The following is an 18,492-nucleotide window of genomic DNA, read 5'->3' as shown; positions in this document are numbered from 1 at the left end:
TGCAGACTATTATCTATATTTATTCAGTGTTTTAGTTTTTTTACCCCCATTTTCTAATTTTTCTCCAGTTTCCAACCGTAACGGGATCTATTATTCTGAACCTATTGCAACCTGCATATGCATGTGCGTATACTGACAACTTTGAGAAGCACTGCAAATCCAAACCAGTACATGAAAACAAAGTGATTCCAACATGTAAAATCAGTTGCAGCAGAGTTGAGAATTACAGCTGTATTATACAGCAGGTCAGAGATGTACAAAAAGCTTTTGCTCGGTGAATGACAGAACACAATGTCTTAGTATTCAGGAATGCATGTACAAGGCAAAATGTCAGGGTCTCAGAGGCTTAAAACACACACACTCTCACCCCTCATTTCTATTCCTAACTCTATTTGCAGTGTCTATGGTGTCAGCACACTGTCCAATTCACTATACAATTTTTTCAATTTAACAAATACATTTTACAAGATCAAATATTTCATCTGAAGTAAATACAAACTGAGACATTCAATTCCAGATTTGCCCAGAGCAAGAATTCCCTGACATTAGATGCAAGCACACATTTATACTTTTTTTTTTCACTCACACCTGCTTGCAAGTCTTTCACACTCACTCTCTCTCTCTCACACACACACACACACACACACACACACACACACACAATCCTGCTGCCCTCTAGTGGTCTCAAACAGGCTCATTTGGATTATTTAGGATGTGTGTTCAATTACAAACAAAGGTCTTTTTGCATTTTTACAAAAACAAATTACATTTCAAGTAAAAGCTCCACTGTCGTGCATTTCAATCGTTATTTGATATCGTCAATTAGCCGTCATTTTAGCAACCATAAAAACATAAATATCAACAATGAAAGAATCCAGTTTAAGCTTTCAACAATTTAAGGTGCCTCAGTGTAGTGTACTCCCCCCTCCCAGAGTCCAATATGAATCAAATGATTGATTTCAAAAGAGAATATCAGTCCTAATTTAGAGCGAGTGCAGAGTCTGAAAGGGAGACATCAAATCTATATCAGCCTTTAGGAGCTATGATATTTCTGATCACAAAGTTTGTTGAATTGGCTGATTCTGTCAATATCCATCAATCACAAGGAGACCAATGATTGAACATTTGTGTCTGCTGGACACATCGGTGGGGGCGAGACATGTTGTTTGATGGAGCAGCAGTTGCTGTGAGTTGTCTACTCCTCATCTGCGCTCTTCAGCATGAGGATTGAATTATAAATTTTAAGAGCGGGTCCCAACTTGATGCTCAGAATCTTAACAATGTCTGACTGAGTAAGGAGCAGGAAGGCCTCGCCATCGATTTGCTGTAGGGAAAAGTAAAGCAATTATCTTAAATACAGTACATATTCACTTTGTCTAAGAACACTCACAGGTTAGTGCTAAATGAGTCGTACATACACTACCATTCAAAAGTTTGGGGTCAAGTAAGATTTTTTTAAAGAAATTAACACTTTTATTCAGCAAAGATGCAATAAATCGATCAAAAGTGACACTGAAGACATTAAAATTGTTATTAAAAATTCTATGTTCAAAGAATTCTGAAAAAAGGTATCATGGTTAAATAAACAGCACAACTTCTTTTTAACGTTGATAAGAGGAAATGCTTCTTGTGTACTAAATCCTCATTGATGAATTCTGATAATGTGACACTGAAGACTGGAGATGAAAATTCAGCTTTGCCATCACAGGAATAAATTACATTTTGAAATACATTAAAATATAAAACCATAATCTTGAACTGTAACAAGAATTTGACAATATTACTGTTTTTTTGTTTTAACAGCCTTATTGAGTATAAGAAACTTCTTTCAGAAACATTTAAAAAATCTTACAGACGCAAAACTTTGGAATGGTAGTGTACATTTTTTTTCATTTACCTCTTTCCTAAAGGTGGCAGCATGCTCTCTGCAGCCAGGCAGCCCTCTTACAAAACTTGCCACCTGAAAGAAAAACATCAACAAAAGAGACCCAATAAAAATATATATACGTTTAGAAGACCTCTTTAAAAGCTCTTCCAGAATTCTTAAATGTCACCTCTTCTGTGTTCCACTTGGCCACTCTCTTAGCTGTGAGGCCTAAAGCTTCAGGCAAGAGTTTTCCATGCTTTTCCCAACACAGATGAAACCTCGGTGGCTCCCATCCACAAAACACAGACTCATGCAGGAGCTGCTGAAGAGAATCTACAACACAAACAGACTTTATTTGTGACATGGTTTGCAAACGTGTCCACAACAAAGAAAATGTTACTAGTTGAAAATACATTTGGCAAGTTCTTAGAAATGTACTTTTGTATTCTTCTCTGTTTCATATGGTGTTTAAATGTCTTGATTCTTATTTGAAATGAGTGTACACATATTCATCTTAATATCTGCAAAAAAGTAATATTATATATATAATTTTAAAATATTATGAGTTTCCAATTTTATGTTTTTTCTGGTTATCTTAGTTGCACCACATGACACTGATTTGGTGGACAAAAGGGAGAAAAGCAGTTTTGCTCTAAGAAATAATAATAGACTGTGATACTACTAAATGTCTTTTGAAGAATTTTGTTCTTTTAATTAAGCTTTTTTCTTCATTATGATATTGTAAGTTTGACTTCATACCCACCATAAATATCAAACTAATTTGAATTAAGAAATGCTTATAGAAGAGGTGTATTCAAATTATTGTATATAAGTTAATATAATAAGGTAATAACTTAACACATACAGGCAAAAAAGATGAGCATGACTTCATGTGCAACATTCTCAGAGCTTATGGATTATCCATAAATGCAAATTAAGCCAAAATATCACAAAATCTGATCAATGTGTACCTTTCCCGTCACCTTCCTGCTTCACTTGAGGTGGCTTGACACATTTGGGAGCGCTGCCAGACCTGAAGTACAGGAGGAATGAGAAAGAGATGAGGAGTGAGAGTGTGTGTGTGTGTGTGAGAGGGAGAGAGAAGTAAAACTGTAAGTAACTCATGACACTCACACAACGTGCTCACGCACTGAGCGAGCTGGTGGACAGGCGTCTGTGGTGGTGTCAGGGGCTTCAGGGGTGCTGGCGCTGGGTGTGGGAGGGTGCGTCTGAGTGAGCGTTTCAGCACGGCGGTGCCGCGGAGGTCCACTGAGCGTGACCGGCCTCTCCCCGTTCAGTCTGTCCGGCACCAGCCCGTCCTTATTCAAATTCACATCCGAGTATGGACAGCTCACCGCCCTAAAAATGGGAAAGAGACTCAGTTGCATTTGAATGAACATTATGGGTTGTATGTGCAACAGTATGTGTATAACTTACGTGTAATGTGTCCCATACCGAGGTCCTCTAATGTGTCCGACTCCACTGCATCCTGGGGTTGGGCAGCCTTGTCCTGGAGGCACTGGAGAATCTCTGGGACCTGATATAGTTATAATTACGAGTTTGATTATGAGTCTGGTAGGGCCATGTGTGGAAACACTGTATATAAATGTGTCGAACAGTATGTTACCGTTGGGGTGTTGTAGAGGATGACCTGTCTTCTGACACCAGCCTACTGGGTGCAGATCTGGGCTATCAGCATCTAGCCAATAATCATACTCCTCACTCCAGCCATCAAAATGGATCTATATATAAACTCACAGAGTTAGCAATGATATACTATCTGTATTGGCAGATTAAATACAATTAATGTGAATAACTATTAATAAATGACTAATTAATAGGGGTGTAACGATACGCGTATTCGTATTGAACCGTTCGGTACGAGGCTTTCGGTTCGGTACGCATTACAAACTGAACGATTCGTTAGATTAATCCTATTAGCATACATTTGGAAAATAAAAGAGCTTAAAGTGTGTGAAATATAATGTTCTCAGTGTCCCCGCGCTCAACAAGACAGCCCAAACGACGTAACAGGCAAAGTGCTGTTTGCCCATCGATAACCTCCCCTTGCTGGGGTGCGTCGAATTCCAGAGATATTGTCAAAAACTAGGGGTGCTCCGATCAGGATTTTTGAGGCCGATCACCGATCGCCGATCGCAGAAAGCAGTATCTGCCGATACCGATCACCGATACCGATCTTTTTAAAGCCTTCTTTTTATAATTTATAACTACTCTACTGCCTTTCCTTTTGCATTGAAATCTTTATTACAAGCAATCTTGCGGTTAATAATGAACTTTGTTTTCCTACCTCCACGAGTGCCGTCTATTATTGCCTTGTTTATCTAAAAGTGCTCTTTCCCTTTAAACCTAGCTAAAAAGCCATATGTGTTGACTGTGAAACACAGTAGACTTTAATAATATGCATTTATGGAGTAATTACTACATTTTCGTGTCAATCCATGTTCTTATTTACTGCAAACAATGCGCTGTTACTTTAATTCAGCGCTTGCAGCGCAGCAATAGACTTGGTGTGGAAACCATCTCCACACTGCTGCAGACGCACCGCTCGTGGACCGCTGCTGGACCGCAACCGTGTGCAGTGAACGCTTTAATCCGTTAACATGAGCGCGGAAAAAATACGCACCACGTAAAAATATTTACACTGCAGTCATCAATAAAAATTTATGAAATAAAAGCTTTTATTTCAAGCACCGACTTTCAAAAACAACCTGTTTAACACGAAATGCGTTTCTTCTCATTTTTTTTCACTATGTACAGGCCACAAGAGAAATATTAAAGGAATAAATGAAAACAGTTAGCTATAATATATCGTTATCAGCATATGTTTAAGTAGATTCGTCTCTCGTCATCTCTGAGAGAATATGCGGCGTCAGATGTCGAAAGCTCCGTCATTCCATTTTTACTTTCACTTTCTGCATAATGAATTGACTGAAAAGTTTGCACGTTGCTTGTGTGATATCCACTGGCTTGCCTTCATGGTTTTAAACAGAAATATTTCCAACATTGCGACGTAACCAATTACCCCCCCCCCTATCGAAAACATACCGAACCTGTGACACCACTGTGTCATATCGAACCGAACTGTGAATTTTGTGAACCATTACACCCCTACTAATTAATTAATAATTATTTTCATGTTGGATTTTAGTTATACTATATTAATGAGATACAGATATATTTGAGCGTAAACCTTGATTCTGTGGTCTTCTACATCAGAGATGGTGGCTACACGAATAAGCATGGCATTACGTTTATCCACTGCCTCCAGCTTCATCCCAACTTGGAAGCCATGTGGTGGTCTCTGGATGGCCAAAGATCAAAGGTCATTTACAATTCAAATAAAAACATAAATAATTAAAAACCAGCACCTCTCATGGTTCAGTGGGGTGAATCAGACCTCACCTGTTTAAAGGCTCTTGCTGGTGCAGCCTGGGCTCCAGTTTCCTCAAGGTACTTCTCCCAAGTAAAAACCTTGGGAGGCTTATAATCTAAGACACAAAAATAAACAGACGTTAAATAACCTTAAAACCACTTGTCATCATGCTCATTAGTCTAAAAAATGTTATACTAATCAATTTTAACTGAATACAAAATGTTAGGTACATCATAAATTGTAAATATTTTCATTAGATAGTCTTTCAATTATTTATTTTAACTTTAGAACAATGTCAAACAAAAGCTGCTAATCATTTAATTTTGGAAATAATTACCTTCTCACACAATATAAAATAGAATTCCATAATCATTTGTGAAAGAAATGTAAATGATGCACTGACTGCAGCGGTGAATATTACATGAAAAGAGTTTCACCTGCAGGTGTAGTGAGCATTAACTCGGCCTCCTCACAGTACCCTACCGGATGAATGTATGGACTGCTGGCATCACACCTGAGAACAAACACAATTTATTTACTACCTTCATTTACTACACAATCATGAGCAATGCCGAGAATTCTGCTCAGTCACTATCTTTACCAATAATCATACGAATCATCCCAGTTGTCAAAGTGAATGAGGAGTCGGTTGTCGACAGCAGCAGCAATGGTTGCGACACAGATGAGTGATGGGTTCTTCCTGTCAACGGCTTCCAGCTTCATCCCGGCACGGAATCCTGACGGTGTGACCGACTAAATATGGCAGACAACACATGGTTGTAAAAGACAGCATGATCTTCAGAACAGAAACTAACACTGAGAATCTACGAGAAATACTTTATAATTGTGTGCATATAAAATGACATACTGTATTAAGGCTCTTGAAGAGATGTTTGGGGGCCAGTTGACCCCTACAGTTCTTTACATATGTGTTCCAGTTAAACTCTCCATCTTTGCAGCCTGTAAGCAAACACACAAATATTACAAAAACAGCATATGCAACCCATTTTACAGTTTTTTTTTTAAATAAACTGAATATTCTAGCAGCATGTGCAATGGCATATGCAACATTTTTCCATTCCACTGTGCTACTTTTCAATTGTTTTTCCTTGTAAACACGCGTTTGACTGTTGCGCTCGCGTCTCGCTACTTTTGTAGCATCTTGAGCATGACAAGGCATTCCAAAAATACAGCACATCTCAAGACCCTGCGTTTTTTTCCCCGTTCCACTGCCCGCATCTCGCATGTTTCAAAGCAAATACATGAAAAACCCTGCAGTTTTGTCCATTCCAAATGTTATAAAACAACATGAAAAATATGCTAACGTAACCATTTTTTTTTAAATAAAATAAATTATAATTTCATTATATATTTTACAGTTAGTAAATTACATTTTTATTATATTTCGATTAATTTATTTAATTATATTTTGTGGTATTTATTATTTATAATCAATGATCGTGTCAATTACAATACTATTACATCTATGTTCAATTTCAGAATAAAAACTAGTAGACCATTTTGTAATCACCATTCAGAGTGAAAATTGAGATTAAGCAGTTTCAACACATGAAGAAACATCTATAAAACACATCTAATATGTTACAGAGAACAAAAATAGAGCTCTGCACAAGAGCTGCTTTGCATGTTGTATCCTTGACAACAGACAACCAGCATTAAGCACCTTTTGGCAGCAATAGCTTGAGACCCGTTTTCTCACACCAGCCTGGCGGCTTCACATCCCATGAGTCAGCATTTACCCAGAAGTCATAGCACTCAGGGTAGCCATCAAAGTGAAGCCGAATCCTGTAGCCTTGCACCTGGAACAGAAAGCAAATATGTCCAAATACACATTTTACAATAAGCACAGCTATCTATATATTTTCTTTAAAAATCACATATCAAGTAAAATCACAGGCACTTTTGACTCTGGTTACCTCTGCAACAGTCAAAACGCAGAAGAAAGCAGGGTGACTGGGGTCCAATCCCTCTAACTTCATGCCAACTTTAAATCCATTCCTGCTTTGAGGAAACGACTGGTGCTGTATTGCAAAACACACACAAACACAAAATTACACAATTTCACAGAATTTGCGTAAAATTCCATCCAGATGCAGCGCTGTTTTTGTTCAAGTAACACTTATTTGTTTCTAATGACAAAAAACGGATTGACATCAAACTAACCATCCTAATCAGGACCCTAATCATTCCATGTTACCTATATAACTGTGAACAGACACACAAGCTATATATGCTGTGTCTCTCACCTCCTTAAAAAGTTTCAAGGGAGCAGTAATGGCTCTCTCCTCCTCTAGATAAGCTGACCAACTCCAGGTTTTCTTCTTAACCAGAGGTGCAGTCACTATGAACACAGCATCAAATTAGGGCTGCACGATTACGACAAAAATCATAATTGTCGATTATTCCTTTGAAATTGTAAATGTGATTATTAATTTACGATTAAATTAATGATGTTTACACCTTTGTTTGAAGCAACTGCATGCCATATTTTTATATGAAAATAAACAAGCTGAAAACACTAACTGAAAAACTTATATTGCTTTTCTATAGTATTAAGCCTCAAGTGTCAACTATACATCAGATTGGTTTCTCTTTAAATAAAAAGGTAAAAATATAAATGGTATTATAATGTTATACTAAAACTAAAATTAAAACAATGGAAAAAACCCTTAAGATAACATGTAGAAAGAAAAAAAAGCATCTTAAGCATGCAGAATATCATAAGTGGACTTTAAACGATTAATTGCCGCTTTGAAAGATTACGTAATTGTGGCATCCGTAATTGTAATTGTCATTAGAAATTCGATTAATTGTGCAGCCCTACATCAAATAGAGGCAAGTTATATGACTTAGAAAAGTATTTAAGTGATTATACATGGAAAAATCATTACAATTGATAATACACAGGATAAAGGACAATTTGAAACCGAGTGAAAATATACAAGACAAAATCTACCCATACAAGTTGAGATGCAGCAATAGAAAAAAAAAAAAAAGTATTTGGCCAACCGAAAATTATATTCATGTTATGGCTGATAACAGATAAATGGCCAATATTACAATTCTTTACTGTTTTGTCTAAGTAAAATAAAAGACTAAAAACTCAAAAAGTCAGTTGTTTAAATACTATCACAACATCATAATGTACAGTGTGGATATTTATTCTGAAATTACATTTAACAGCGTTATTAAATAATTAGTGTTTTTAACTAGAGTTTGTGTTTCTGCATGTATGTGAGAGATAAATGAATATTACCAACCTAGTCTAGCAACTTTAGCTGCTCGTCTCCCCTTTGAGGATCTAACCTTCTCCTGAGGAAAAAAAAATTGCCATTGAGCAATACAGTAAATTCCACTTTAGTACATCTCATTAATACTGAATTTGCTCTCCTTTGTTTGAGGTGGATGTGTGTGTGTATTACCTCTTCCTCCTCTATGTTGTCCTCCTCTTCATCTCCAGATTCCATAAACATCTTCTTCTTCTTTCTCACACGTTTACCTAAACGTTCCCCTTCGACAGCCTCAGCTGGGGTTGACCTGCACACATACACACAAAGACTTAATACACTATAAACAGTGCAACTAGCAGAGCTCAGTGAATGCCAAAAACATGTACCTGCCACTGGTGGGATGTACACAAGGAGCGCTGCAATATTTGCCTTGTAGAAAGGATTCGCGTGAACCAGAGTGACCACATGACCTGCAGTTTGCAGTCGCCTCAGTCATGGGAACAATCGCATTGGGCACTGTACTCACACTAGGGCTTTCCACAGCGTTGTTGCTCTCTGCCTGCCTGTGGGGGTCAGTGGAAACTGAAAGAAAGCAAAGAGATACTGAGCTCCCAAAAATGTATTAAAGGGCAAATAATTCCTCGATTTGGTAGGAATATGTGCGAGTTACAGGTACTCACCCACTGTATTTGTCTGATGCTCTGTATTTGACTGGGGCTTTGCAGTCTGATTTGATGTTTTGTTTTGCTCAGAAGAATGAGTGTTGTTGGTGCCTGTAGTTTGAGGCTGCGGGCCTGTAAGCGCTGCCTCTTTAACTTTGGGCTCCACCTCTGTGACGATCTCCAGGGTGCCAAATTCAGTCATCCGAAACTAAAAACAGACCAGAAATTGTTTTTTTTTGCATCAGCACATTCCTAATAGCCAAATATGTCCCTCACTCCACTCTTTATGCATCATATACATTAAATATTTGTACCCGAATGTCACTTCCTGGCAAAGTGGCTATGCCGTCCTTCCAATCAAGAGCGCTCATCATGTCAAAATCGGCTCCTGCGGCAGGACCATCACTCGTAGATGTCTCTGCCATCTTTATCTATGGAGGTCAAAAGAGAAAATATACTGTTACGACATGGACAGGTGACTGAAGTAAGCATCTTAAATTTGATCAAACTACAAATATGTTTTACTTGATATTTTAGAGCTTGGCATAACTACTAAAATGTACAACAACAACCATTATAAAAATGCCATTGGCATTATTTAATGTTAAATTAGACTTCCTCATATATTCAGGTTTTCCAAGACTGTGGGAATCCTGGTTCTTCCAAAAAACAAACAAACAAACAACAACAAAAAACAGTTGTTGGGGTGAATGAAAATATGAAATATCGTAGAAATATGCTAAAAACTTTTTAGCTGTTTCAGTTTACTTTAATGCTTGTTTTGTCTGGTTTTAAATTATTTTACGTCTTGAGGACTTTGTTGAGGCCAATCAACAAAGCACTGTAATGCATACATAAGTGAATTTCGGGACCAAAAAAAATCTACTGCGACTGGCATAGAAAACTTTAAATGCAATATAATGTGAGACTAAGATACAAATGCTTTATTTCCATAGCTTGCTAATAAAAACGACTTGAGTTGTAAAAAACTGATTATTGTACTCAGTGATCTTCATAGGCCCAATCATAATCACCTCCATGTGGCAAGAGGGTAGATGAAATTCGCTAAGACGTTTTTAATAGCACACATTATTTTAGTAAACAACACAAAACTGTTGTTTCCATTATTCAAATATGACGACTTCGTCTCGAAAACCGTGTTTTGACTGCGGCTGACAAAACACCCGCAACTTACGAAAGAGCTGCGCGGCGCTTGCAGTTCCAGTCAATTCCGCTAGAGAGCGACTGCTGCTCGCAGTACGGATTGCACCAAGCACTTAAACGAGGACCAAAATATGTATTTCTACATAGTTATGATGTCAATTTTTATGGGCTAGCTATGTATGCAGATTCTCACTGACACAATTAAACTACTTTGGTGGTTACTAACGGAGGAAAGCGATTAAAAGTAAAGTTAGACGAACAAGTTCAGCTTTTCCTTGTTTTAAAAGAATCTCGTTAAATCTGTGCTTTAAAAGCTCGCGGATACTTGCGATGACAAGTTAAAGCGCACACATCCACGATGTATTTGTTTTCAAATAATAAAGTCGTTATTTAAGCACGTTATCATTCGTATACAACGTGCAATAGTGTAATAACGTTCTTGACCTGCCGTTTATCATAAATCAAAATTTCATCAAAATCCCAGACCGTGCAGTCACGTCGCCTCGGAAACATCACCTAAAAGCTCGTCTGCTTTAGTAAAAAACGTTTGTTTGGATATTTCAAGCGATGACGGAAGTTATTCTTAGCATAAATAAAGTGCAATGCGCGAGCGCCCATTATTAGCATTCGACTGACACACAAAATGGCGGAGCATAGCAAAGGGCCGCCGACACGTTTAAAGTATGTAAATTATAACAGTTCTCTGGTCTGATTCACGTCGCTCGGACCTTTAACCAACACGGGAAGGCCAAGTGTACAACTTGTTTTATTAAAACGCAATGTTTTCCCCTTCGTCAACAAACTCCTTACTTTCCCCTTGTCACGGAATGTCGTTAGCCCGACTGATAGCCCCGGCTAGCTGTAACATTAGCAGGGCATCCTACAATAAACCAAATCAACAGTTTCACGTGCTTATCCAAAAGAAAAACATTTCCCGAGGCACTTGGAATGAGTTGCCATTCATCCGTATATAAATATAACAACTCAGGTGCACGCAGACCTGAGGAAATAACAAATTGCATGCTTTTAATTTCTTCTGCACAAACTTGTCACTTCTATTTATCTTTACGATTTTTAAACCTCGTTGAAAATAGCCACAAGGGTTGAAAAGTGTTAAACAAGAAACGCACTCTGTGTTCGTATCGTTGTTTACTGCATGGGTGACGACATTAACGTTGTATTTATTGATAAACGTGCAACTCACCTCGTTTCTCTCTTAACTCTTATTTAGAGCTGGATGGCGGGGTTATTGCGCATGCGCGGGTTAATATGTGTCTGTCCAACTTCTGCAGCCCTGATAAACTTCATCGCAACATATATGTGTGACAGATGCTCTTAATGTAACAAAGAACCAGAGCAACTTAGTCCTAGTGTGTCCTTACATGACCCTAGAATTTACTTGTGCGCGATACTCGTTTTATCGGTGCTTGTTGCTGGAAAACAAGTAAGGCCTCAATAATACAGATAAGGAAAATGGTTTTGATTCTCTTTGCGTTTTCCATGCACTTTAAACAAAAACAGACAGCCAGTCTGTGGCGTTCGAACGGGGTTGCGATCGTTCCGTTTTAATGCAGTCTTTAAAGTGCGTGCTCACTGAAACGTGCCGTTTTAAGAGTAGGATTTTAATATCCTTTCAGTTTACAGTCATTGTATTGGTGATGATTTGATTTCCTGTAACAATCACGTGTTCAGCTTTTCTCCACAAATCTCTTTTGAAGGGCATATTCTGGTCATATGCAATAAAAAGAGAAAGGCAGAGCTTATTAATAAAATAACACCGCGTCAAGTTGTAAACTGAAGTTCATAATGTTTAAATACAATGTTTTGACAGCCGCATTGTGGCAAGAGTGGCGAAAAGGAAGACAGTGACGACGCCACAAGATGGCGCTGTGAGTTTAAAAGTGACTTTTTTTCCCAGAGGTTAGCACGTTGTTTTCAAAGTAGGTTTGAGCCAAATTTAGGCAGCAGAGCATTGTAAAACATGATAAAAATGGCAATAAACACCGCAAAGCAGTCGCAAATTATAAATTCCAGTGGTCTGTGGATGACAACTGTGTGCTACTTCGTGACCCAGATGCTACTTCGTGATTCAGGTCTCGATTTACAGTAACTTACAGCGCTTGTGCACAACTCTGAATTGTAAGCGTGCAAGTTTTTGATAATTTAATTAAAACATGTTAACTGAGACATTAACCATTTATAATTAAACTCCATAATGATAATGATACTCCATAACCCCGCATTTGCTTAACATAATTTAATTGTTTCCACAATTCCTCCAAAAATGGACATTCTTTTACTGATCATACAATTTCATCAAAAACATTTAACCAATGCCATCTGAATACTATACACAATCTCATTAACACTGAGATTTAATATTCATTCCATCTCAACTTTTACAATCCAACATCTGATGCAACCTGTAGTCTCACTTCATCTCATCAGTATTGTTAGAGCACCACTAATCATTGTATTTCAGACAAATATCTTTTTTTATCAAATAGGGCTAAAAAGGGAATTAAATAACATGAGTGTTAAAAAAAAACACAGTCACATTTGATAGAGACTTTGTAGTCTTGTGCAAAAGCATTGGTCCAGCTAACATAAAAATGAACTGTGTTTCAGAGTTTGCTTAAGTTAAACATCGTTAGAAACATGTTCAGACAACATGTCTATTGGTCTGACAGAATTCTGTCTTAATGTCCACGAGTCAGTGAGAGAATGTTTTCATTGATGTAGGTGAAGCCAGGAAAGGTTGCTCCGTACTCCTCGCATGCTTCTAGCGACTGCGGAACAGGAAGTTCTGTAAACCGAGGGTCAATGTTTGTGAGGTCACCAGGGCCAGACTGAAATACAGACATGTAAACAAATCAATTATCTGTATGAAATCATCTCTTGTCTCCCACACCATTTACTCAACCTCACATTGTTCCAAACATGTATGCATTTGTTTCTTCTGTGGAACACAAAAGAAGATATTTTGAAGAATGTTTTTGAGCATACAGTGAAAGTCAGCAGTTTGAACCCTAGTGACTTTCATTGTATGGACTAAAAATAAAACAGAGAGAGAGAAAATATATTTTGAAGAAAGTCTTTGTCCATACAGTGAAAATCAGCATTGACTTTTACTGTATGGACAAAAAGCCTAAGACATTTTTCAAAAAAAAAAATTTTTTTTTGTGTTCCACAGAAGAAAAAAGTTGCCCTGGTTTGAAACAGAAAAAATGTTAATTGTTAGGTGAATAATCCCTTTAACAACAAATACATCAATAAAAAAAACTCACCAATAAGGGAACGTAAGGAGGAGGAATTTGCTTTGCAACAAGTTCATCCCAATGAATAGATGAGAAGAATGGATGAGACTGCAGCTCGGTCTAAAAGCCAAATAAGGGCAAAATGACATTTAGCCACTCACAAGACAAATGAATTTCAGATTGTTCGTGAATGTGTGTGTGTGCTTGTTGGGTTACCAGGTCACGTTTTGCTCCTAGTCTCTTGGCCCTGTCCCTGTTTAGCAGTCTCTTCAGCAGATCTCTGGCTGCACTAGACACTCCGGGTTTTAATACCAATGGCTGATAAATAATATTTCTGAGCATCTCAAGACGATCTGCATTGTAGAAAGGTGGCTGGAATGAGAAAGAGTGGGTGTAAAACACACCTGTCTACCTGTATTATTTATTTAAATGAGCATTCATTTGGTGGTTTTGTTTACCAGGCCATAGAGCATTTCATGAAGAACAGCTCCCAAACCCCACCAGTCCACAGTCCTGTCGTACTCCTTCTGCAGGAGAACCTCAGGTGCTAAGTACTCTGGCGTTCCACAAAAGGTTCTGGTGGTGCCACGTCCACTCATTCCTTCCTTACACAAGCCAAAGTCGGTCAGAACCACATGACCTGCAGAGTCCAGCAGAATGTTTTCTGGTTTCAGGTCTCTGTGAGCATGTGAGAGAGAGATGTATTACTGTGAATCTGCTGGAAGTTAGTGTTCATTTTGTTCTCACTAAGCACATATGAATGGGCTTATCTGCATTCTAGAGGCACAGATATTTCAGAATGTTGGTACCTATAGACAATCTTCAGGGAGTGTAAGTATCCTAAAGCACAGGCCATCTCAGCAGCATAAAATCTGGCTCTGGGCTCTCCAAACACTCCTTCTCTCTGCAAATGGTAAAAAAGCTGCAAAAATGACATAGACAATCATTAATACATGCAAATCAGTACTATTTGGATTTGCCACAAACACATAAATAATTTAAAGTCATCCTGTGGACCCTGGTTGAAAACAGCTGTTTGAAACGTTCAATTTCAGATGGACTAAATCAATAATTCCTTATGTCCTATAAATGCTTTAGTCCTGAAATCGTACCAGTCTGGTTTTGCAAAGATGGACTAACAGGCCTAAATAATGCAACTGTAGTTTGTCCACTACAATTGGCTTCACTGTTGTTGTTGTTTTTCTTCTAACAGAGGTGATGTGTGATTTTTCAATTCAATATTCAATTAAACATTGTGTCTTGTATATTCGGACAGAGAGATAAAAACTGAAAACCAGCTGTAGCTCAATTATAAAGTTCTGATTGGGTAATCCGGTTATTGACATCTGATTCGAAACTATATATGAATTTATCACCATAAACAAGTCCAGATGCAAAGCTGTGCTGTACTTGATTGTGTATGTGTACCTAGAAGTAAGCTAAATCTGACATACACACAAAAAAAAAATTATATATATATATACACACACACACAATTAAAAAATGCATAACATTTAGGGTTAGGGTTAGGTTGTAGTATTTATAACTAGCAGTAAACAAAAATAATACATTCTATGGAATGTCCCTATTTAGTAGCTAAGTAAACATACCTCTCCTCCACATGCATAGTCCAGCACTAGATAGAGTCTGTCTTTAGTCTGAAAACTGAAGTGGAGCTTCACCAGGAATGGATGATTAAGAGTCTTTAACAACACTCTGTGCTCACACATGACATTTCTTTCCTGTACAAAAAAACAACACATTGAATACACACCGACACATTATGAATCAAATAATTATACTCACATATTTATACAGTCATACTCACCTCCTTCCTTGTTAAGATGATGTGTTTCTGTAGAACTTTGACTGCGTAATATCTGCCATTTTCCCTGTGTGTGGCCAAGAACACCTGAGTACAGACAATCAAAGAAAGGTTCAAACAATATTCATACATTGAAGAAATACAAAGCAGAGTGAAACGCTATAAACATAATACCTTGCCAAAGCTTCCTGTCCCGATCACCTTCAAGTAGTAAAAATCAGCCACAGATACCCTAAAATCATATTTAAATAAATATTTATATGTAATTGTATATGTATATGTTTATGTCCATATAGCTTAATATCTGAGCACCCGCTTACCGAGACTGTGGCTCCTCTGATTGTGGATTACTATAACAAACCTGGGAGAGAGATCAGGGAGAGAGAGAGCGAGTCAGCAGCTTACTCCAGTGACATATGAAACCACAGCACAGTTCACTCCACTTCCTGTTACATCTATAGATTACTGTAGGTCAACCAGTACAGCAACTCAAATCAGCGCAGCTGACTTGGCCTTATGTCTCTGAAAGAACTGGAGACCTTTATTAATACTTAAAGTAGGATATTGCTAATCTGTATGTAGGCCAAGAACACACAAGTGGACATGAACTTGTAAAGTTCACTTACAGCTGCTGCTCCGTCATCTTCAGAAAGACTTCCCTCAGGTCGCAAGAAATCCATCCTGGAATGAAAGAAACCACATCAGAAAAGTGCAAGTGCTTTAGACAAATGTTAAGCTTTAGTTCTATGTCTATGTATTCTCCTAAAACTGCCTCAAAGTCATTCAACACCTATATGGAACAGCACTTGGCTACTGGTTTCACTTTGGAATGTTACTAAAAGTAGGTCATTGTCTTTAAAGCACACTAGTGGTAAATCTGTAATGACATCGTAGTGCAAAGGACTAAAGTCATTCCTGATTTTTCAGCTGATCTTTGCAGAAATAATTAAATAATGAGTCAATCTTCTGAACTCTGTACTGGAACACATACAGAGCCATGCTCTGCTTCACTTTTAGCTCATGCAATGGAAAATGATGACTAGGACGAAACTCACTGTCGATAGATAGGGTGGCTGGATCGGAGCTTCTTGTCCTTAATTAAAGCTGAAAAAATAAAACAAAATAATTTTTAATTAGTGAAATATCTCCATATAGTGGACACAGAACAGCCCTTATTAGGGTGTTCAAATATGTAGTCATTAAATATATATTTTTTATCTTTACAAATTTAAAAAGAATCAAATTTCCATATATATTAGATAGATAGATAGATAGATAGATAGATAGTGTTAAAGTAGGCTATACATAAAAACATTTAATTTACTGAGGCAAATACGTTCTGTGGTATATCTGACCCAAAATCTCAAGATGCCAATTTTTATTAGTTACCTGTAAAATATGAAACGATTCCCTTCATTTTTGCGTAAGTGACGGGACTTTTAGCCTTTTTCACCATGTTTTCGACGAGAAGGACAGCCCCGGTTGACAGCTGTGACTTGTGAGTCCGTCGGTAGTCTGTTATCTTACCGGTAAGTTCTGGTTGAGCGCTGCTTCATGAGGGGGAACCGTGACCGGCTATTTTTTGCAGGACACGTGGTTCCTCCCAACTGCTGTGACGCCACTACTCCCGTTATTCGACACATAAGACTCTTGCTTAATTGGACAGCGCCTCTCTCTCTTTAACATACTGGGTCCGATTCCGATCCCATGAATTCCTTAAAGGTTGAACCTAAATGAAATATAAAACGTTGTAAACAACATTTCAGTTGCCACAAAACGTACAAGGTTGTTATAGCGCGCTACATAGACGCTGAAGAAGTCGCGTTCTCGAGGAGGTAACCAGCAACCTCGAATATATCGTATTGAACACTAATTTTGCACAATATTGGTTGCTCGAGAGGAACCTCAGCTTCTCACTGAAAATTACTGACAGGACATAAATTCCTTTTCGCACTAATGTGGTTGGTCTGTGGTTGGAGGGTTTCATAACTGTTCTTGGATAGCTAACTATATCCTACTTTTTGATACCTAAGGGGGAACCCTCATCAACCTGTCTAGGCTCCTAATAAATTAAAAGTTCTCTTATTGCCATGTTGGCATGTTAAGCCTCTCAATCAGCCAACTTTACAGGTTACATAACAGACATGCCTGCTTGTCACAGCAGCCAAATGCACATATGCAAAACACACAGAAACATTAATGCTTATGCATTTGACATTAACGCTGAAAATATAGCAACCTGAACAAATATAGTGTCTGTTAATAGTGTCTCAATGCAATGACAACAACAGTTGAAGATAAGCACAGGTTGTTACGCATGCATGCTGAGGTAGGCTAGCACTAAAGACTGGTTTACGTACTGTAATATAAAGCATGATACCTACACTAGATTAATTTATAGATTATATCGGATTAACGATAGACTAGATCACACAACGAAAGATAAAAGGGTGAGGGAAGTTAAAATCAGAGAAGATATGTGTGAAGAGAGATGTATGAAGATTGTCAAGACTGTTATGTCGTACTGTTACAGTTAGGGTTCATGTCAGTGTCGGTTTAAAATAACTTTTGACCTTTGAAATGGGGAAACTCTGTTGTCTCTCATTCTTGAAAGGAAGTTGTAGTAAAATAACATGTTTTATTACAGCACACTCTAATTCTTGATAGAGATTCGTCAGTCGCTGCATTCAGCAGTCAAATATATTTTGCAATGCTGTATGACTGACCATTCTGAAAACCAATATTCCCAGTGAAAGCAATAAGAGAAATTAAGAGTACCTAAATAAATGAAAACATTGCAGATTAATATGTAAAAAAATGTTTAATATTAAATTAGTACTGCTGTAGTGTTTTTCCAGTTGATAGACCAGTTGTTTTCTATGGCCTATTCTGTATTTATTGTTTAACTTTATATAATTTTTTATATAATAAACATATTAATTTTTTTTTATATTCATATTTTGTGTGTACCACCCCAGTGTCTAAAGGTACCAACCTTTAGACCAAGATTTTTGTCTGTGTGTGATCCTTTATTTCCTCTAGTTCGTAAACCTAAATGATAAATTATAATAT

General features: G+C 37.6%; 2 protein-coding genes across 3 annotated transcripts; both read right to left on the bottom strand.

Moving 5' to 3' along the window:
- Positions 1-41: 41 nt before the first annotated feature.
- Positions 42-11,896, bottom strand: LOC107706333 (lethal(3)malignant brain tumor-like protein 4). 2 transcript variants are annotated; one of them, XM_016510005.1, is made up of 21 exons: positions 11,543-11,896; positions 9,489-9,605; positions 9,193-9,382; positions 8,899-9,094; positions 8,705-8,819; positions 8,543-8,594; positions 7,529-7,623; positions 7,199-7,303; positions 6,946-7,081; positions 6,130-6,221; positions 5,863-6,014; positions 5,699-5,775; positions 5,291-5,376; positions 5,079-5,189; positions 3,495-3,609; positions 3,305-3,404; positions 3,002-3,226; positions 2,839-2,900; positions 2,055-2,200; positions 1,898-1,960; positions 42-1,324 (listed from the first exon to the last, which is right to left on the bottom strand). In XM_016510005.1, exons 2-21 carry the CDS (start codon positions 9,597-9,599, stop codon positions 1,196-1,198), a joined length of 2,358 nt encoding a protein of 785 aa, XP_016365491.1. In that variant the 5' UTR covers positions 9,600-9,605; positions 11,543-11,896; the 3' UTR covers positions 42-1,195. The 2 variants fall into 2 exon arrangements, with proteins under 2 accessions (XP_016365491.1, XP_016365499.1); XM_016510013.1 differs by lacking the exon at positions 11,543-11,896 and adding an exon at positions 11,469-11,523.
- A 693-nt stretch (positions 11,897-12,589) lies between these two features.
- Positions 12,590-17,042, bottom strand: LOC107706345 (serine/threonine-protein kinase Sgk1-like). Its single transcript, XM_016510025.1, has 12 exons — positions 16,810-17,042; positions 16,476-16,524; positions 16,047-16,101; positions 15,741-15,781; positions 15,595-15,652; positions 15,424-15,507; positions 15,206-15,337; positions 14,405-14,517; positions 14,054-14,273; positions 13,812-13,967; positions 13,626-13,715; positions 12,590-13,187 (listed from the first exon to the last, which is right to left on the bottom strand). The coding sequence occupies exons 1-12, from the start codon at positions 16,874-16,876 to the stop codon at positions 13,038-13,040; spliced, it is 1,215 nt and encodes a 404-aa protein (XP_016365511.1). The 5' UTR covers positions 16,877-17,042; the 3' UTR covers positions 12,590-13,037.
- Between the last annotated feature and the right edge of the window lie 1,450 nt (positions 17,043-18,492).

Source organism: Sinocyclocheilus rhinocerous, unplaced genomic scaffold (assembly GCF_001515625.1).
Source record: "Sinocyclocheilus rhinocerous isolate Xijiao unplaced genomic scaffold, SAMN03320098_v1.1 scaffold1333, whole genome shotgun sequence".
NCBI lineage: Eukaryota > Metazoa > Chordata > Actinopteri > Cypriniformes > Cyprinidae > Sinocyclocheilus > Sinocyclocheilus rhinocerous.
Note: the sequence above shows the minus strand (reverse complement) of the source record. Positions and strands in the feature narration are given on the sequence as shown.